This window comes from Mus musculus, chromosome X, assembly GCF_000001635.26.
Source record: "Mus musculus strain C57BL/6J chromosome X, GRCm38.p6 C57BL/6J".
NCBI classification, from domain to species: Eukaryota; Metazoa; Chordata; class Mammalia; order Rodentia; family Muridae; genus Mus; species Mus musculus.
This window is the reverse complement of record NC_000086.7, coordinates 164,956,681-164,978,943: the sequence shown is the minus strand read 5'-3', so window position 1 is coordinate 164,978,943 and position 22,263 is coordinate 164,956,681. Positions and strand designations below refer to the sequence as shown.

The 22,263-nt window shown below is 39.6% G+C and overlaps 1 protein-coding gene across 10 annotated transcripts in view; it reads left to right on the top strand.

Annotated features, from left to right (window-relative positions):
• The window catches only part of Mospd2 (motile sperm domain containing 2), a 44,337-nt gene that overhangs the window by 1,562 nt on the left and 20,512 nt on the right, over positions 1-22,263 (top strand). For 6 of the 10 annotated variants that reach the window (XM_030251516.1, XM_030251517.1, XM_011247875.2 and 3 more), the window contains exons 3-6: positions 13,783-13,962; positions 14,931-15,017; positions 16,738-16,892; positions 20,128-20,188. In XM_030251516.1, coding sequence (XP_030107376.1) covers positions 13,783-13,962; positions 14,931-15,017; positions 16,738-16,892; positions 20,128-20,188 — 483 coding nt within the window. The remainder of the gene's footprint in view (positions 1-13,782; positions 13,963-14,930; positions 15,018-16,737; positions 16,893-20,127; positions 20,189-22,263) is intronic. The other 4 variants (NM_001290523.1, NM_001290524.1, NM_029730.4 and 1 more) reach the window with 1 other exon arrangement.

The window sequence follows — 22,263 nt, the reverse complement described above, 5'->3', positions numbered from 1 at the left end:
AAAGAAGTACTTCTAAAATAACTTTCTATAGGAGTATACTTCATCGCTATGTGGTTTATAGTAAGTTGAGATATAACTCATAACTAATGAATTGGCCATTCTACAATCATCATTTACTTATGCTCAAGGAAACAAGCAGAAAATAGATGAATTATGCAATCTCCAAGGTCTTAAAAGGTCACCGTGATGCCACTGTCTCATCTTTAAATGAGGGAAGTGATGTGTAGTACGATTAAGCAATTTGCTCAGAATCTCGGGTGTTAGAGTCTTAGCTTGGCTTGCTATTCAAGCCTTTTGGATTTCAACTTTAGTAATCTTTCAGCAACGTTGTGATGTCAAATTAGATCATGTCATTCCCCAGCTTGAAACCCTTCACTGTCTTCCCACTGTATGTATTTAGAATAAAGTCCCCATTCTTCTCAGTGGCCTACAATTGGGAAGCCATATGTTTTATAGCTCCTAGCTACCTGCTACTTCCTTTCCTGTTATTTCTCTCTTTGCTTAGTACAGATTTGACCACTCCCTGCATTAAGGAAGATACAAATAGTAACCCAGTACACACACACACACACAAAACCAAACTTGAATACTTAGTCTAAAACAATGTAGCTGATGTATTTTCTATTTGACTTCCTTTAAAAAAAATGCAGTGACCTACAAAGTTGACATCACAATCCAAACCATGACCCACAGTTTGAAAAATATAAACACACTAAACACACTGCCTCATTTGTGTGCTTCAAGCAGAATGAGTTTGTTTGTATCTTGGGACATTTCCATTTCTCTTCCTCTGGGATGCTTTTCCCCAGTTAGTATGTAAGGCTAGGTCTTTTTTTTTTTTTTTCCCTTTTGTCTTTTTAGAATTTAAATGTATCTGTGAGGCTTTTAAATGTATCTGTCAGGCCTTCACTGGTTATTAAGTAGCTTCCTGCCCTGCTTACTTTCCATCCTAGCCTGTAATTGTCTGATTTGTTTATTGTTCATTCCCTCCAGTAGCTAATGGATGGGTTGGGTTAGTAGCAGCTATAGAAGTTGGAGGCAGAAGCCTTTTATTCATCTTACTCCTCAGTACCTTGCACAGTGCTCAGTACCTACTCTTTAAGTGCATATAGCACTACTTTAAGATATGCATTAGAAAACCATTGGAAGAATTGACATTTTAAACCAAGAACTATCTAACCAGCTCCCCTTACCTACCAAAAGCCTGGCAAACAAAACAAAGACAAAAACAAAAACAAGAAAACAGCCTTCATCATATATATTATAAAGACAAGCTTCCTTTCCCCCAGAATCAGGCACTGTGTATGGTATTAAGTATTGGGGTGGTTTTACCCTTAAATATACACAATGAGGTATAGGTGAACTGGTGTGTGAGTTTTCTCCACAGAAGTTGTAACTGTTAAACACTTCTGTTAGTAAGGAAAGCAGAAACCGTGAAAGGCCTTCCTCACCTGAAAGTTGCACTTGTATTCTGAAATACGATAAGGCTCTTTAGTTCATATGCATTCTCCCTTCTAAGTTTGGCTTATAGAAATTAAGTTTGGTAAAGCTGATGGGGTTCATTTGCGCATGTAATCCTAGAATTGAAGAGGCTGAAGGAGGAGGACATTTAAGTTCCAAAGTAACATGGTCTGTTATGGTGACTTCCGGGTAGGCACGAACTAAAAGGGAAATCCTGATTAAAACATATAAATATATAAACATATAAATAGACAAATAGATAGATAAAATAAGAAAAAGTAACTTTGTATTTAGAACATTCACTTGCTTTGCAGTCTCTATTTTCATTAGTAATATTTTGTTTCATAAAAGGTTTAAAGCAAACAAACCATAATGATGTTTTTCCTAAATAAAACTATTTATTTTCCCCAAGGACTTTCCTTTCAGACATTCAGTTGAAAACAGGTTCTTGGGAATCCCAAGCTCATTTATTTTTCATGCCTTCAGAAAATATTACCAAATATGGATAGATTTTTTTGAGCAGACAAAAAAGAAGAAAATACAGGTTCATAATTAATTTTCTCCTTCATTGTTACTGTGAGAAATTCCATGCTGAGTCTCAAATGAGAAACATGTTTTATTCTTTTTACTTTCTCTTTGTGACAATAATTTATTCAGTCCTGAAAGTACTCATTATCTGCTTAATTCTATAAAGCAGTTTGTCAGTATTAGAGAAAGTGGAATGATAGAGCCATTTTTCTAACTTGTACAATCTAGTGAAAGTATTCGAACAAAGACAATCCGCCAAAGAAGGTGAATTCCATTCTGAGCAATAGGAACTGAAGAAGTCCCTTGGCGAGGCAGTATGCACCTGTAATCCTAGAAAGTGGGAGGATGTGCAATTCAAAGAAGCTAATTATCTCTGCCTACCTAGTGATGTGCACTCCAGCCTAAGACCCATGAAACCTTTTCTCAAAGAACTTCTTTGAGTGAGAAGTGCTAAGGAGAGAGAGATACCTCTTGGTGATCAGGTTAGGACTGAGTGAGAAGCAACTTCATGGCCAAGCTTGGCAGCTCCCAAACTGTAGAAAAACTTGCTCTAAAACATGGTGCTATTGGGAAATGGCAGAATCTTTAAGAGCTGTTTACCGAGTAAGGGAGTCTTAGATTATTGGGAGTGATGCCTTTAAAGGTGGTTATGATACCCTGCTTTTTTCCTTTTCCTTGTTTTGCTCCCTTGTTTGGGCCTGCTACATGCCCACTGCCTTATGTCCCTCTTCATTCCAGGCCCGATGGCATCTAGGCCAACTGATCACAAACGGAACTGCTAACCCTCTGAGACAAAATAAACCTTTACTTTCTTCATCTCAGAGACTTGCGATGCCAGGAAGCTGACTAACCCAGGTGGTATTTCTTAGGAATGTAGGCAGAACTTCGCCCGGTAGAGAAGTGATCACCCAGGGTCAGAGAGTCTGAGGAAAGGCACTGAGGTGAAAAGATATGCAGCTCCGTAAGGAAGCAGTAGAAGCTTGCTGTGGTGAGCCTCGACGAGAAGTGAGCACAGGGATGGAAACAGAAGAAATGTGCTGGGACCTTGGATGTCAGTGTTTGTACTCAGGACATGTTGAGAGGCAGCTGAGCTCAAGGACTGGGTCTGATATTTACAGGCATATGAATCGATTTAAAGGAATTCCGTTGATAGCAGAAAAGTCAAAAGCCTCCATACCATCTAGAAATAGTGCTACCAACACTAGATAGATTTTTTTCCTAATCTTTTTGTCTATATGCTTATGAAAGTAAAGTTAAATGACCATCCTGTTTATTACTTGTATGCTATATTTTTATTAGGATATCATCTATTTTTAATATTTGGATCTATTAATAAAAAACAGTTACCATTTAATTTCGATAATCACTTATTGGACATTTAGATTGCTTCCATGTTTTTGCTAGTACAACTTTATGAAGCAGTTAAAATGATTTCCTTTGGATATATGTTGTACTGGCTGGTTTTGTGTGTCAACTTGACACAGGCTGGAGTTATCACAGAGAAAGGAGCTTCAGTTGAGGAAATGCCTCCATGAGATCCAGCTGTAAGGCATTTTCTCAATTAGTGATCAAGGTGGAAAGGCCCCTTTTAGGTGGTGCCATCTCTGGGCTGGTAGTCTTGGTTCTATAAGAGAGCAGGCTGAGCAAGCCAGGGGAAGCACGCCAGTAAGGAACATCCCTCCATGGCCTCTGCATCAACTCTTGCTTTCTGACCTGCTTGAGTTCCAGTCCTGACTTCCTTGGTGATAAACAGCAGTATGGAAGTGTAAGTCGAATAAACCCTTTCCTCCCCAACTTGTTTCTTGGTCATGATGTTTGTGCAGAAATAGAAACCCTAAGACACATGTCTTGAAATCAGATTATTATGTCCACAAATAAACACTCGGGACTCACTTGATAATCTATACCAAACTCCCATCATATAAGTCATATAAGCTGCAAGAGTTCATTGCTACTGGCCCTGTAGAATAATGTTTGTCTAACCCCACCTTATCCACATTTAGTGTCATAATTCCTTAAATGGTAGTTTTTTAGTTTTCATTTGATTGCTAGTTTGCCTAAACTTCTTTTCATATGCTTATATTCAGTTATATAGTGTTTTTAGTTTATGCCACTATTACTGATTTGGGCAGAATTTTAATGTATTCAGAATTACCCATTGTATTGTGGTTTCTTCAGTTGCTATTTGATTGCTCTCACCCAGGGACAATTCTGCACTTTTAATTTTTATTTTGTTTTAATTGAATGCTGATGTTTTTAATGGACATAATGTCTGAAGCTGGAAAGAGTAAGCAGCCGTGTGTGAAAGGTCTCCTCAGCCAAATGTCTAGATCCACTGTCGTCAATGCTTTCTATGTCCTGTGACGTTTGAGAGACACTTTTCCTGCCCTTTGGTCTTGCTCATTCTCTTGCTTTGTATTAGATCTATGAAGTTTCCTTCACCAACACTTTATTAGATTTTTGTCTCTCTCTTTCTTTCTTTTTTTTACCTTTATTATAGAGGCTAAAGTCAGCTTTTTAAAAGGATCAAGTTTTATCCTTATGATAGATCTAAAATTACCAAGCTTGAGTTATAAACTTAGATGAGAATAAAGAATTGGTAGACGTGCTTACAGTTTAATCATCAATCTCAGTAATGACCCCCTCCCCCTCCCCCCACCCCTCCTCCTCTTTCAGTGGGCAAAGGCTCCCCTGGGTATCCCCCTACCCTGGCACTGTCCCCTGAGTGGCTCCACCCAGCAGTGGACTCAGACAGATACAGACACCTACAGCCAAACAGTGGATGGAGCTTGGGGATTCTTATAGAAGAGTTTGGGGAAGGATTGTGGGCCCCACAGGGGATAGAAACTCCATAGAAAGACCAAGAGATTCAACTAACCTGGACCCTTGGGACTTTCAGCGATGGTACCACCAACCAAAGAACATACATGGGCACAGATGTACCAGATGTGCAGCTCATACTTCATGTGGGTTTCTGTGGGCTTTTTAAAATTCATATGTGTATGTTATTTATCCCTATTCAATTTTCAGTGTCTAGTGACAGTTTCACTTTTAAACCATCTAATAATGGAAAGGTGTCACTTCTAGGATGGTGGTTTTTTTTGTTTGTGTCACAGTTATTTTAGAAGCTTGGACAAGAAGAGTACAGTATGCTTATCTAATTAACAGTATAACCTTCATTTATTGTGTGGTACTAGGGAGCCCAGACCCTTCCTTGGGCTAGACAAGTACAGTACCAGTAGCCCACATCTCCAAAGTTAACATGTGCTCCTGACAATAGGGTATAGCAGAGATTTTTTTCATTTCTGAAATTTTAATATCTTAACTAATAAGTCTGATTTGGTAAGTGTTTTAGTTTCTTTTAATTACTATAATAAAACACCCTGAAGAAAAGACAATAGAAGGGAAAAAACACTTTATTTTACTTAAAATCCAATATTATGGGTAAAGGGAGACGAGAACCTCAAATTGCAAGTCACATTACATTTACAAACAAGACAAGAGAAAAATGTATGCATACAGGCTTATTTGCTTCCTTCCATTTGCTCAATTCCTCTACTCTTACAGAGTTCTAAACTCCTTGCCAAGGGAATAGTGCTGCCTACAGTGGGTTAGACATTGCCACATTCATTAACTTAATTAAAACAGTCCTCCACAAACATGCCACAGTCCAACCCAATGTAGAGAGTCCCTCATCGAGACTCATCCTAGATGATTCCAGGTTGTATCAAGATGACAATTAAACCTGATCATCATAATAAAGTGTCCAAAAGAACCGAGTGTGATAGTTCATGTCTAGTATCCCTGCACTTGAGGTGAAGATCGAGCGTTGAAAGCCAGCCTCAGCTTCATAATATATCTGAGGCCGTGTTGGGATGGATCCCTGTCTCAAAATAAATTAAAAAAAGAAAAAAAAAGAAACAACAGAAGATCCCTACATGATTAAATAGAATAGTAAGAATCCCCAAAGGACTTTTCCTCTTCTTTCACCATTTTTCAAAAGGGATATACATTTGTTACATTTCAGTAAACAATGTTACAACATTTATGTTCTTTGTTGGACTTGTTATTTATATTACTTTTTCTAATTAGAATTGGTTCTTTTTTTTGTTGTACTGCTGTATATTCTCAGTGAACAAGTCATTTAACAACTCAAAAGCTACTTATATAGCCTTAAAAATGCTAAGTTCCAGGAATTATAAAGGAAACTTGAGAAATCCATGCACCTGTGAAAGAATCTATTCCTGTACATTTCCTTCACTACTAGAACACAGCACACTTAAGATTTCAGAGTTTAACACCACAGTGAACTAACTTGACTGTAGATATGCATATGTATGTATAGAGGGGTATGTGTGTGTGTGTGTGTAAGTTTTGTACCAAACAAATAGAAAATAAGTATTTTAAAATATATCTTTCTACTCTTGTCATGCTTACAAAACTTATCATGTGATCAATAATAAAAAGTCTCAGAAAATCTAAAGCAGCTAGATCATAAAGGCCAGGTTCTCACACCATTATATTTGAATTCATAATATTATATTTGAAGTCATAATAAACAGGTACTTAAAAGTAAATTAAATTTTAGGAAGCCGAAACAACCAACATATCTCTCTGGATTACTAATGTTGCAGCAATGTGTGTAATTCTTACTTCTACTAAGTAGCCCATATTTTTAATGAGGGTATCACAATGGAAATTACCAATTATATGTCAAAACTAATAGAAAACTAATATGGAAAGATCAAGGTAATTTTAGCTGAAGTCATTAAGCTAGGTTTTGCTTGGTTGATTTTTTTTTTTTGGGGTAGGTTTTTGGTTGTTGTTTTGTTGTTGTTGTTGTTATAATACTTTGTGATCTTTGCTGGCTAGGTATTTGATAAGTTTATTTTCTGTAAATCTTTGACTTATAAAGAGCAAGAACAATGTAATGTATTATTAAAGATCTGGGCTATGAGGAACATCAGGGGTGGTGGGAGCCAGACTTTCATGGAGATAATCATTCTATATCAAAAATGTACTGTGCATCAATTTTTGGTAAGGATTAGGAAGGTGGGGAAGTGACATTCCAAACTGCCTGACCTCTTGGAGCTCAGCAGTGGAGGTCAGTGGTAGCCCTACTCATCTCGTACCTGCTCCCTCATTACACAGGGACTCTGTGGGTGTGACTTAAGGAGCTGTTCCTGCTCGGTTTTCATGAACAATATTTCCATATGGTATGTGTGTGTGTGTGTGTGTGTGTGTGTGTGTGTGTGTGCACGCGCGCGCACGCGCGCATGTATGCTGGAGATTGAATGCAGGGCTTCACACATGCTAGCTGGCACACTGCTATTGAGTTGTATAGCTCAGCCTTTCTTTTCTCAGTTCTTAGTTTGAAAAAGTATCTCGTTAAGTTTCCTGGCTGTCATTGAATTCACTGTGTCACTGGTGTAGGTCTTGGCCTTGTGATCTTCCTACCTTGGCTTCCTGAGTAACTGGAATTACAGGCTTGTGTTGCCAGGCCTGGATTTTTAATGAAGTGGGCCCCACACTCTCCCATTTGACCTGGGCTAAGAAGAACAAACACAAGATTGTACACAATGAGCCCACAAGGAGGCCCGGACAGAGTCCATGATAATGTAGGAATGGCCAAAATGCATTAAGTCTGTTTAGCCTGGGTATTAGCTGGTGACTGGTGAGAATTTAGCCCTTGTGCTCTTGATGGATAGCAACTGAAATAGAAAGTTCCACCTTCCATGCACCTGACCGGTGATCATTTAAGGCCTGCTTCTATACAGCCCTTGCCTGAGAATTTTTTTTTCCAGTTTATGTTTTAAAGGGATTTTAAATAAGCATACAATGTATCAGCAACAGAGGTTATCTATTTCCCTCTAGGTATGAGTTCTTTTTTAATCTAACTTGCCATGGGGTAGGGTGGTGAGAATTGCCAGGTCCTGCAGTAGGACAGAGGTTCACTAAATCAATTCCTAATTTAGATTGTTGATTCTTGGATACCCCCACCCACACACACACAAATTTCATGATCTAGACACAGAACCCAAGAATGCCTGTGTTAGCATCCTCTTGTGACTCTGATACATATTCTGTCATAGAAGATCACTTTTCACTCAGTCTTCCAGATAGCTTGACAGATACCGAGAATTTTGGAGTAGATTGTGGCCAAGTGCTAAGGAAGTGGTTTTTGGTTTGGTTTGGTTTGGTTTGGTTTTTGCCCAATTGTGGGGCAAAAATAGGGTCCCGTGATCGCTTCGGGGCTAGGGCCACTGGGCGAGGTGGACTCAGGAGTTTGACTGCGCTGTAGAGCCCACAGAACTGAGGGCAGGTATTGGACTGTGAGAAGCCATGGGATCCAGTTCCAGGGGTGAGGAAAGGGCACAGTCTGGGGTCCCCCAGAACTGCTGGGCTCTGACCCTCGGGCACCACAGATCCCTGGGCACCGCGGAAGAGCTGGTTCTGGGGTCGAGGAAGAGCTGAGAACTAAATGGGGACCCTTGGGCAGACTCTGGCCTGGGAGGGGGGTGGCAAAGGAAAAAGAGCAGGAAGGAGAGCTTCCGCAGGTTGCCCTGGGGAGGAGAGAGTCTGGCTAGCTCAGGCGGCTTGCTCAGGGGGGTGGCTTAGGGTGGTGGCAGCTGTGGCTGGAGTATAGGGAGGCCTCTTGGAGGGAGGTTAGACCCTTAGCTTGTTAGGGGAAGACCTGCTCCATTGCTCCAGCACGCTGTCAGGATGAGCAGAGAAGGTCCATGGTTTTAAGGTGTTTATTGTAGAAAGGTAGAGAGAGGGGAGAAGTGTAGAGAAGTAGAGGGCAGCCATGGCAACATGGAGAGAGGGTGGAAGGGAGTGGGGGAGAGGGGAAGAAAGAGGGCAAGAGAGAAGCAAGAGAGTAAGAGAGCAAGCAAGAGAGTGAGGAGGAGCCGGGCATGGTGGCGCACGCCTTTAATCCCAGCACTCCGGAGGCAGAGGCAGGCGGATTTCTGAGTTCGAGGCCAGCCTGGTCTACAGAGTGAGTTCCAGAAGGACAGCCAGGGCTATACAGAGAAACCCTGTCTCGAAAAACAAACAAACAAACAAATAAATAAAGAGAGCGAGGAGGGGGCAAGCTACCTGGCTGTTATGGGGAGTAATGCTGTTGCCAGGTAACTGTGGAGGTGGAGCATACCTGGCTGTTGCCAGGTAACTGTGGGGGTGGAGTCCAGACAGAATACCAGGAGCTTGGGGCATTGCCTACATGACATTGCCACACACCTCTCTGGTGGGGCGGGGTGGGGGTGCTGTGGAAGGCTATAGCTGCAACAGGAGCCAGGAGCCAGGAGCCAAGGAGGAGTGGCTGAACTCCTACCGTCCCATGAAGGAGGAAGTCATTGCCCATCTCTGGGGTTCCAGGCCAAGACCAGGCTGTCTGTACATAGCTCACCACCCCACACCCAATGCCCCATACCCAATGACTTCCATTCTTAACACATCCACAGTTCTCTCCCAAACCCCTATCAGGCCTTTCATGTAACCTATACTAAAGATTCATGGAGGAATCTAAGGCCTAGGAGGAGGTTTCCTCTGGCCAGCACACATGCACCTGTGCACAGTATAAATAATTCAAATAAATAAGAATTTGTAATAAATTAAAAAAAAGAAAGGTGGATTTTGTTGTACTAAATATAGCTAATAATGTCCCTTGTTCATGCTGTCCGTCCTAAGCCATGGGATGCTGACCTTTCGCTTTCTTCTCTGTTCTCATTATTCTCCTTCTGTCTGCCTTGTATCCCTGGTCTGTCTCTTTCCTCTGCTGCTCTCTTGTGTTCTCTCCCACTTTCCTCCCTTGGCCTTTTCCCTCTTTCCTTTTGTCGCTACTTTTCTCCTGCCTCTCTCTGCCAAACTCTTCCCCTTTCCAGCTATCTCTTCTCATTTCTTTCCCCTTCTCTGATTTCATTTTTGCATGCCCAGGATTAAAGGGTTAAAACAGCAACAACAGAATTTCCTATGTAAATATGTTCCTATTAATAATAATCATGCTCAATGGAGATCTTCGATTTCAGAGACTGGTGTACATGACAACTACAGAAGGAAGCAGACTTTAAATTTCTAGTAGTAGTCTGTGTCTTGTTAATGATGGGGCTACCGGTAGCAGTCATGTTAACAATAATGGTTTCCTTTTATTTTTTAATTGTAGTTCATTTTAACTGAGCTTGCATCACTTGCCAAATATCGTTCTAAGAAAGTATATTTCAGTGTAGGCTGGGACCCTAGTGGATATCTAAGACTCTTGTGGGAGCCAGTGAGGTCAAAATTCTCATCATAATCCTAAATATCATTTGCTTCTTTCATTGTGCTGACATTTGTACTGGTTATACAAAAGCAATGGGAGGTGAGACTGCTGACTCTATGACCCGAGCCAGGGCAAGGCATCACTGTAGTGTTTGTCTTAATCATGAACAAAAGGGGACAGAAAAAGCCAGATTTGTCTTTGAAAGTTTCTAACAATGGAGCAAATTTTAAACCTTGACCTTTGAACACATGTCCATTTAATGTCTCCTATGAAACCATGGGGATGAAGCTATAGAATATTTCTACATGCTTAGTGTGTTTGACTTGGGAACTTACTTAGTCTCCCTTTTCACTGAATATCACTTTTATTGGGAAGAAGAACTAGGAAACTCTGCTTATGCAAACTTGGGTACTTGACAGACATTTTCCTGCAAGAGGATGAAGGCAACTGTAATTTTAAGGAACATATCCTACAGGTACAATGGCCAAACTAAATGATCCCTCCTTAATGAGACAGAAGGTCATGTTATCTCTTTTAAAGTCATCTTATTCTCTCAAATGTCATTTATAATTAAAGGGAAAATGTGCTTGGAATACAAATTAATTTTCAAATTACAGAGCTTAAACAGTTTTCCAAGGTTGATGTAGTATGAGCCCTCTCATTTTATAAATTAGAAAAATAGAGCCCATATATTGAAAATTTTACCCCAGATGACATTTCACAAATGGATGATTTATAGAGTCCTATTTTATGGTGGTTTAAATTTCCAGGCACTTTCATGCATTCTTTTTTATCTGACCCTCACACAGGCCTCGGAGTATATAAAACAGTATAAAGATCAAGAAAGTGGAGACTCAAAGAAGTTAATCGGCTCAAAAGCATTTTCTACTTCCTGCCCTTTCTTCTCTTAGCTCAAGGTCCTGAACGAAAGGCAGTGCAAATGTAGAGGAGATGGACATTGTACAACTCAGCAACTAAATATTTGTGAAAGATGAGGAAATGGAGAAGCCAGGGAAATTCCTGAAACTGCTGTAGCACTTGGAGGAGAATGGATAGTTGAGAAACTGAAAATAAAAACAGAATAGAGTCTTTCTCTCAATAAATGTTGTGTCATCTGCTTTGGAGAATTCTTCGATGTAGAGATTCTGAGCCTTTACTGTTTTTTGGGAGAGATAGCATGCATACCAGTAACTCAAACTTGTTGAGGGTTGATCTGTTACTATGTATTTTAGTGTTAGATACTGGCCCTCAAGGTCTACTTAACCCCAAGGAGGAGGAGATCCGTACTACTTAACCTAGCTCCTTATTTTAAAACCATTGGTAAAATAAAGAAGCCTACAGCCTGGGCAGAAGAGAGGTGGGCGAGGTTTTGGTTCCTGAGCTTGGAGTCTAAAGCAGGACCAGGAGGGAGAAGATGGATAGAAGAGAAGACACCATGGGGTAATGGATCCTGAGAACTGGCCATGAGGGCTAGCCAGTTGGACAGAGTAAGAGCATCCCAGGTAGACCGTGGCAAGTTATATCTCAGGGTTATTGGCAGGAAGTAGACATATAGCATAGAAGTTAGACATCTGCCCAACTCTAGTGCTTTTTCACATTATAGTTTTATTATTATTATTTTATTTACATTCTAGCTGTTATTCCCCTCTTTGTCCCCCCTCCTACAGTTTCTCATCCCATTCCTCCTTCCCCTTGCCTCGGAAAGGGTGCTCCCCCCGCCAGCCCACTTCCTTCCCTGGGGCCTTTAGTCTCCCAAGGATTAGGTACATCATCTTCTCCCTCTGACACCAGCCCAGCCCACGTATGCTGCCTGGTAGGTGGCACAGTCTCTGGTAGCTCCCTGGGGTGTGAGTTAGTTAAGACTGTTGGTCTTCCTATGGGGTTGCCCTCCCCTTCAGCTTCTTCAGTCTCTCCCTTAATTCAACCATATGGGTTTCTGACCTCAATCCAATGGTTGGGTGTAAATATCTGTGTCTGTCTCAGTTATCTGCTGGTTGGGACTCTCAGAGGACAGCCATGCCAGGTTCCTGTCAGTAAACAAATCATAGCATCAGTAATAGTGTCAGCCCTTGATACCTTACTCCCCCCACCCATAAGATAGATCCCAAGTTGGAGCAGCCATTGGAGCTCCTTTCCTTCAGTCTCTTCTCCATTTTTTGTCCCTGCAGTTCTTTTAGACAGGAAACAACTGCCAGCTCTAGTGCTTTAAAGGGTTAAGTTTTACATCATTTATCTGGGAACTGAATGATCAAAGGTGGGATAGAAACCTCTGATTGAGATGAACTATTTACTACAACGCTAACTCATGATAAAAATTGTTCCGTGCCTAAACAAACAAACAAACCAACCTTAAATGAAGTTCTGTTGCTTGCTCACTGAAGAATTACTTTTGGTCACAGGAAATGTTTGTGTAAAGAGGAAGTATCTGAAAAGAGTGTTACCAAATGGTAGAATTTGGGTATGTAAAGGTGATTACATGGAAACAAGAAGAATTCACCACAGTAAACTAGTGAGAGTAGTATATAGGGAGGAATATCTGCTATAGAGGCTAGTGGAGAATATGACGTGTATATGAAAAATGATACACAATTACAACTGAATATAATTACTCCACTAAATTGTTGGAAAATTTCCCTCAGAATCTGGCAATGTGATAATGTTGCATGCTATGTTTACATGTGAAGTAGTTCCTGAAAAACCTTGTATGTTGAAGGCTTGGTCCCCTGCCAGTGACAGTTGAGAAGTGACTGGATCATGGGAGCACTTACTTCATTAGGGCACAAATCCATTGATGTCTAGCTGAATGGTCTGTTAGGAGACAGGGCCCTGCTGAAAGAAATTAGTATACCCATTCCCTGGCCCCTTGATGGCTGCCTCTGCTTCCTGTCTGCCATGATATGATCAGTTCTTTTCCCTAGTACCATTCTGCTATAGCATACTACCTCATCACAGGAGGAAGAATAATAGAGACAGTTGGCACAGACTAAGACCTCAGAAACTGTGAGCCACATCAGTGTTTCCTCAGCTGGTCTTATTGGTGCACACCTGTGATCCTAGGACTTAATTGAGGATGAAGGATGACAAGTTAGAAAGCATCCTATAATCAAAAAAAAAAAAAAATCTTTCCTTCCTTGGTTAATTTTGTCACAGCAACATAGTATTAGCTAATTCACTCTAGATTTGGACAGTTCTCTATTTGAATTTTTTTTTAAAGTGATACTCTGTGGGATGTATAGAAGTGTATGACTGTAGGTCCAGCTACTTAGACTGAGGCAGGAAGATCAGTTGAGCCTCCAAGAATTGCAAGACATCCTGGACAGCACAGTTAGACATCTCCTCAAATTCTGTAGCCTTTCGATAACTTTAGTCTGATCTCACTGAGAAATCCAGTCAATTCTTTCAAGTGCATTTTCACCTGAAAACATCCTTAGTGTGCCTTGGAGAAGCTTGGATTGGTCTTCCAGATCTTTCTTCTCCTTTGCCAATATGTTACTTTTTTTTTTTTTTTTGCCAGCGTAATTAACCTGATTTAGATGTTCTTTCCTCCTTTCCCCTAGAAAAGTCAGAAAAATATGATTCACGTGATGTTGAAAGGCTTCAGCAAGATGATAACTGGGTTGAAAGTTACTTATACTGGAGACATAACGTTGTGGATGAAACCCTGAAGATGCTTGACGAGAGTTTTCAGTGGAGGAAAGAGTTCTCTGTCAATGGTAAGCTGGCCGACTTAGCCTGGCCAAGGCAGGAGCATCTGTATAATTGTTACTGTTAGATGTTTGTCTGCACTTGCACTCAGTCCTAGCAGTCAGCATAAACATTACAAGATTACCTCTAGAAGCCTAATCATACTTTCAAAGGGACAGTTTATGACAAATTCTTAGGAGGCGAATCACTCATAAGAAAATCAGATGACAAGGAACTGAGTCACACAGTGTCACTAAAAGCATGATTACCTAGTCTGTGTTTGGTTTGGTTCTGTTAAACAACAAACATAGCCTTCCACCTCAGGCCTAAATAGAAAAACTCATTGCTGCGCTGTTTTTTTTCCCAGTTGTTTCTCATATGTTTCTATATCTCCAGAGTACCTTATGCCTATTGATTATTCTAAAATTGAATGGGAACCCCCAGAAAGAAAGTTTCTTAGTGTTGTTAACACGTGTTGACACGTCAAGTCGTTATTTGAAACCCACCCAGAATCTACAGAGGCAGCCATAAAAATAAGAGCCTTTCCTGCACTTTCCATTATCTGTAAATCTTTTGTTACTTGTTTTCTCTGGAAATCCTTTGCCCATTGTTTTCTCAGAAGCAACTCTTTCTAGTTTTTTGTTTGTTTTTTTTTAATTTATAATCCAGCCATTGCCCCCCCCCCCCTGCCCCGTTCCCAGTCCACCCCACAAAGTTCCTCATCCCATTCCTCCTTCCCCCTGTTCCCCGAGAGGATGCTCTCCCACCAGCAGGCCTCCGCCCTCCCTGGCTCTTCAAGTCTCTGGAGGATTCAGGCATGTCTCCCAGTGAGCTGGGACCAGGCATAAGTTATATTTTATTCAAGACTTAAGTAAATTGTATCTTGTTCAAGTCTAAGTGAGAAGAAACTACTATGTGACATTTCCTTTACAGTGTGAGTTTTCTTTTTAGAACCATGAATTACTACCATGACTGATCCAAGTTTATCACTTTCTAGACCTTAGTGAATCCTCTATTCCAAGATGGTTATTAGAACTTGGTGGTATTTATCTCCATGGTTATGACAAAGAAGGTAACAAATTATGTAAGTATATGTGATTCATACTCTAGACTTTCAAGACCTTGCAATATACATCTGTATATATACTTTCCATATGCATATATAACTAGTTTTCTGCAACTGGAGATAGGTGGCCATCTTTACTCCTGCCAAATACTATCAAGGCATAGTTTGCATTATTATAAATTAAGCAGTAAACACAAATGCTGTGCTTTAGTTTCTTGTCTATCCAAGGAAATGTATAGAAGAGGTTTTGGGGGGACTTAGGGTTTCAGAGGGTTAGCCTTCACCACCATAATGGCCAGAAGTATGGTAATAGGCAGGCAGGCATGACACTGAAGCAGTAGTTACTCAGTCATAGGCATTTTAGGTAGTCATGATCTTCTTCTCCCTTGTTGCTAGTGCTCCACCTAGTATGTCTTTTTATGGAGACTCTTTGGACCATTGCTAAATAGCCAAAACAGACATGTAAGTGTCTCCTGGTCTCCTCTTAGCCTTTTCTGAAATATGTGTAGTAGTGGGCATTAAGTTGTCTGTTGTTCAGGTGCCTTTTTTTTATCCCCTCTTCCACTTGCGCAAATCTCGGTTGAGTTTGTACTACAGTATCGGAGCTTATGGGCATCCTGCTCGCCTTTTCCTTAGCTTGTTAACCTCACTGTATTTTGACAGCACACTGCACAGTCTTCTTATTTCTCTGCCTCTTCTTTCTTAGTTTCTTTTTCTCATACTTCTTCTGTGGTTTGCCCCTGAAACATGTTTCCCAAAGCCTGCTCGAGCTGATAATGTCCCCATGGGGTCATCTCAAACACATCAGCCTTGCCAACTTCCCAATTCATGGGGCAGATCCTGTGCGATTTCCAAACAGCTCGCACATGCCCAGCTGGTGTCTCTTGACTGTGATCTGTCTTCATCATGATCTACAGCTCACACCTACTGCTCGTCCTCCTTCCCTCTTGCTCAGCTCTGGCCCATGTGTTGGCTCTCCCTGCAATTTAGCTTTCATTGTGGCCCCGTTTCTCTTCAGCAGCCACTCCCACAGTTCAGTCCTGCCTGTCCTGTTCCCCTGATGTCAGCTCCTTCCCTGGTTGTGACCAGATAGGTTCCTCCTTCACCTCTTCCACTCCAACATCTATGGCATTGCCCAAGCTAGGCTTTGAAATGGGAAGACCAAATGGAAGGGAGGACTTCAGAATTATTTAGCTAGTCTATTCTCTGTCTCTTTTCTACTTCTTTTCTTGCCACCCATCCCATTTTAGTCTTAGCTGCCACCACCTGGAGCATTTGCATGGTCCACTCGCCTGCACCACACTCTCCCAGGCCTCCTGCCCGCCTGCCTGTGTCTCTTCTCTGTGTGGAATGTGTTTTCTAGCAATTTATCAAAGCATTGGCTTTCCTCTTGAGCATAGTGAAGAACACTTCTGCTTTATTACATGTTTGTTCACCTGCAGTTCTCTTTTCAGAGAGAATGTCACTTAAATGTGAAGTCTGTGTATTTCCTAAAGGAGAAAAAAATAGTTTGCCTCTCTTCTGCTTTCATTTAAAGCTACCAAGTGCAACTGTTTTTTATTTTAAAGGGGGGAGAGGTGTTTTTATTCAAAACAATTTGAATTATAACTGAAGGAATATGTCAAAGGAAAGAATATATATATGCATATATTTCATATATATAAATATATATTTCATATGTGTGTGTGAAAATGCCATAAATTATATGCTTATTTTTTTATCTGTTTTTCTGCATAAGTCTGGATCAGAGTGAAGTATCACATAAAAGATCAGAAAACCATAATGGACAAGAAGAAGCTCATAGCATTCTGGTTGGAACGATATGCCAAGAGAGAAAACGGGAAACCTATCACAGTGATGTTTGACATGTCCGAAACTGGACTCAATAGCATAGTAAGCATTCTGCATTAATTCTGAGTCATTCTTTGTTCCCATTCCCTCCATCCTTGCTGTCTTTTTGCCAACCAAATATTGTAAAATGAAGCTAGCAGAATGCAAAAGGATTCATTTCCCCCTTGCATTGCCTGTGAAGTTAGACATGGACTAGGGTTTGCAGAGAATGACATTTGCTTCTGTATTTGGCAATATTCCCTGTCTAGTGTATAACATGGAGAGGTAAGACTTGAAGGATGGCAAGGTACATGGCACTGTGATGGATGCTGAACTTTATTTTTTGCCATGTTAAAGTCCCCCCACACCAACCTCCATGACTGGCACAGAGTAACACACTCACTAAATATCGAAGAAGCACATGCATGATCGCTATGACCTTGTATTTTTACCTTGTTTTGAAGTTGCATGTGAGTTTACCCAGTGTCACGCTCTGTGTATTCTTCTTGGATTTTTAAAAATTTGTTTACTTTATTTGGTAAGGTTGAGAAACCAGCTTTCTTCAGATGACTTTTGGCAGCTTGAAAACAGAGTTTAATTAGGAGTTGCAGTATCAATACTTTTTTACATACACACGGATAGCCCCAGCACCTCATGGAGCTGAGGCCTAAACATCATTTGAACTTAGGAGTTCAGGGATAGCCCAGGCAGCAGAGTGAGAATGTCTGAAAAAATAATGGAGGATTAGAAAAAGTCTCAATATCCAACAGGACAAAATGGTAAATTATATTATACCTAATTGGTAGCCATATATGTTGGTGTCTGTGAAGAATGTGTAATAATATTGGAGAATACATTTTTAAGAGGAAAAGAACTGCGTTACGATAGTATATTGCTGTGTAACCCAAAATGGTGATGTCTTAGATTTAAACAGCAAAACGAGTTAGAGAGAACAATTCAAACGAGCTTTAGGGGAGGGAGATGGAAGCATGTTTTTTCACATTAAGAATCTAATACCCATCGCTACTCGGCCTTTTGGCTAAGATCAAGTGAAGAATCTAATACCCTGTATTTTTTAAATGTAGTTGCCGTTGAGTGGATTTTGAGTTATAAAGTAAAATGTTTTATATCATAAATTAAACTCAAATTATTTAAATAAGACTATACTCAATAAAGTTAGACTATGATTCTATTGTCCTTTAGGCGCCACAGTCACCTATTTATTACCTTGCGACTACAAATAATGTATGCTAATGATTTCTGATCCCTAATATAGGGAGAGGGAATTGACAAGCGCTATCTGATGAGTTTTCAACAGACTCACATGTTGTCATTTCTAATTTGTAAAGAAAGTCTATTGGTTCTATTGGATACCTCATTCTTTATCAATGTTATAAAGCACCTGAGTCTTTATTGGATAATTTGGTTTATTATATAACACTCATGATTCGCAAAGTCAGTTTATAAAGATGCATATAGCTGAAAGGGGTTTGCAGCCCCACAGGAGGAACAACAATATGAACTAACCAGTACCCATTTGATTGGACTAAACCACCAATCAAAGAAAACAAATGGTGGGACTCATGTCTCTAGCTGCATATGTAGCAGAGGATGGCCTAGTTGGTCATCAATGAGAGGAGAGGCCCTTGGTCCTGTGAAGGTTCTATGCCCCAGTATAGGGGAACACCAGGGCCAGGAAGCGGGAGTGGGTGGGTTGGGGAGCCAGGGGAGGGGAGGGGGGTTTTGGAGGGGGAAACAGGAACAGGGATAGCATTTAAACTGCAAATGAAGAAAATATCTAATAAAAAATTTTAAAAAAGAAAAAAATGATGCACATATGGGACATAAAATGCTTTAGTAAGAATTGGACTACCATGTTGCCTGTAACCTTTTGGCTTCCTAGCTAAAAAGAATGGAATCATTTAATATTCTACAAATAGCTGAATTTTAATAATTTAGGAAAATGCATTCTCAGCAGTTGAACTAGAAAGAAAAACCTTGTATTTGTCATCAAGAGGATGAACACTGTAAATGACACAGATACCATTCTGAAAGCATCCTTAGAGATTGTACAATGGTCTATTTCATGGAGGTGTGTTGTGTAATACCCAGTGTAGACATACACCACTGACTTGAAATCCCCCAAAATGACCTTTTATGAACAAGGACAGCCTACTGAATAAATGATGGTAATGACTACTAGATAAAGACTAGTAATAGCTGAGAGTAGTCACAGATTAAATTAGGTAACCAGTATTTTATACAGCAAGTTTTTAAGTCCTTTTATCTGACTTTTAATTAACTGTAGATTTTTTAAACTATGCCTACTGCATATAAAGACTATTTATAAAGGTATTACTATATACTAGGACTTCTCACAGAATAAATAGTTATAGTTAAGGATGCTTGATTTCAGTTTACTGCAATTAAAGGCACTGCAACTCATATGCTAGGAAAGACTTTATAGCCTCTCCTGTCTAGAATTACCAGCCTTTCAATAGCTGTGCTGGATTGCAGCTTGTCTACTTAGCACTTCAAACTAGAAGTGTTTATAAGGCTGCTGAACAGGATGAATGGATTAATATAGGGGATGGAACATGACTAATATCCCTGATGGCCTCATTTCCTGTTGTTGTGTATGAAGCAAGAAAACTAACGAGGCAGCTGTTTAATACAGTCTCCTAAAAATTGGAATGAATAAACAGCTCTTGATCATAAACTAAAAAACAACAACAACAAACTAATGCAGGGCATCTTAAATAAGAAGTAAATTGGCAGGTCAGATCAATGGGATCCTTGTATAGAGAAATAATACAGCATATTTTATTGAAATTTGTATAAGGTAAAAATTAGATTTAGGAAGTAAATACTATACCATAATGGGTGTGTTTGTGTGTGTGCATATATATTATTTAAGTTAGTTATGTTGTAAACTGTATATCCTTTTCAATAGTTCTTTAATTGTTCAATAGAAATTTTAGAGTCTCTCTGTGGGGATTGCTTTTATATCCATTGCATGCCCCATGGCTTTTATAGCTTGAAGCATATGACTAATTTGAAGTAATCCAAATAAATTTTAAAATACCCATGAGTATATGACTTCTTCAACTCAATTTTAGGGCCAATTCTTAGCTTAATAACCTAAAACCATAACCCTTAGGGCTATAGATACTTATATTAGCTTATTTTTTAAGAAAAATAGTTGTCTCAGTTACATTTAATAATTTATCACTGTTCAAAATGTATAATTTAATGTTGTCTGATACGGACAGTCTTAAAATTTAAATATTTATTTTAGGACATGGACTTTGTACGATTTATCATCAACTGCTTTAAGGTGTATTACCCCAAATACCTCTGTAAGTAACTTAATCCTTTATAAAAATATAATATATTGAGATTGTAGATGGTATCCAAAAATGGTAGTTTTATGTTATAGACTCTCCTCCCTGAAACACTGGGTTCCTATGAAGTACTTTAAGTGTATTCCTAGGTAGACACGTAACACCTTATCTCAGTAGATGCATACTTTTCTGAAGTCGTTTTCCTTCAGGGTTGTTGTTATGAGTGAAGTGCTAGACTCCAAAAGAGCCTGCAACACTGCTCACCCAGCTGTCTGCAATTATATATATATGTATTTGCAACATGAGCCCATGTGGCCTGATCTTTGTCTAAAATTATATTTCTCATACGGAACTTGCTGCATGCAAGAGCAGATAAGCGGTACTAATAAAGTTCATTGTAAGGCAAATAATGCACAGTGTGTTACTACTTGCTGCTTTAGAACTAGCAGTAAGAGAATACTAAACCAGAATGTACTACATTCAACTCTGGTATCTAGAGGGTTTCTCGTTGTTCTGTTTTCTTATGGTGCTGGGGATTGAACACGGGGCCTTTGTCCTTGCCAGGCAAGTGTTGGTTCTACCACTGAACTAACATCCACAGCATTGTTTGGTTTGTTTTTAATTTTAACTCTCCCTTTAATGATGGGAGTTCAAATTATGGACTCTTTCTAAGCCTTAGAAGCTCATTTTTCATTTGTTGGATTTATGTAATAGATTACCCATTGGGAAAGTAAGTGACCAACCCATGCAAACAGTCGATTTTATTTCGCCCCAGTGTGATACAAGCCAAAAAGGCAGAAGAGGCAAAGGGCTATCAAAAATGGAAATTCACAGAGCTGCCTGCATGCATTCCTGGCAGATACCACAGTTATGGTCTCTTGGGGAGCAAAAGCATAATGGAAGTCTAGAGTCAACGCCACTTGCAGCCTTATATTGAAAACCCTTCGGAGGCTATTGTTGAATGTTTATAGATAAAGAAAATGACAGTATTCAGGTTGGGAAACTTGAATATTCTACAATTCCTTATATATCTGGCACATGCCCTGATTCATTAAATCTTGCTAAGCGGTGCCCATGAATGGATACTAAAGAAATACTACTTCACGATATCAACTTGCTTCTTTTATGGACAAAACAAAACTGAAATATTGAACAATCTAAAGGATAAGCCATGTAGAAATAGTACTAATAACAGTATAATATTACTTTATAAAATACATTCAGCCTTCTAAAACACCTGTTGGCTGAATATTTAAGTTTGTGATGAGCCTCTGAGGGGAAAAAGTGTAATTATTTGTTATCTATAAAATATGTCCAGGATTATTTTGAAAGAACTGTTCATTGATTCACAGATTTATATAATGGTACATAGAAATATCGCTCATCTAGCTAATTGCAAATGATGTCTCTGTCCTATCGAAATTGTGTGGTTTTGCAGACATAAGGTTTTATAGGGTCTTAAACTTACTGTTCAAAAGCTGTCATGAACTCCAACTATTAGACCTTAGTTATATCCCTGCTCCAAAGCAGAAATACTAAGCACTGAGCTACCTCTTACTGGTACCAAGTTCTTTTTGTATATTTTACTTTGTGCTAGTTTTACATAATAGTCTAGGGGATTCTCATTTTGGACAAGAGTGAAATTGCGTATTGATTCATCTGCAATAGAAGAAAGAATCGGCTATCACAAATCCCCTTTGTGGTTTCTGATTTCTTTCTCACATTTGCTTATAGGGCTACTTAACATTCTCAGCTCCATATGTAAATAACAGTTGTGTATACTTCAGAATTTTTGGCTTCCTAGAGTTCATTAACAATTAAGAAAAGAAACAATTTCTGTGTCTCAGAGTCAAAGGGAAGGGACAGCAGTATGACTAGTCAACGGTGTAATCTCAAGGAAATGTATAAGTGAAGCCATACATTAGACATGGAAATCTTGTTTTTAAAGTCTAGCACATCATACCCATGACCCCTTAACTATTTTCTTTTGTACCTTCGTTAAACTAGCAAGTGAACAGAGGGATGGATGGGTTGTTTGCCAAAGACCAGGGACAGTGCATTACTGGGACTCCTCCCCATTGTGAGTCAGT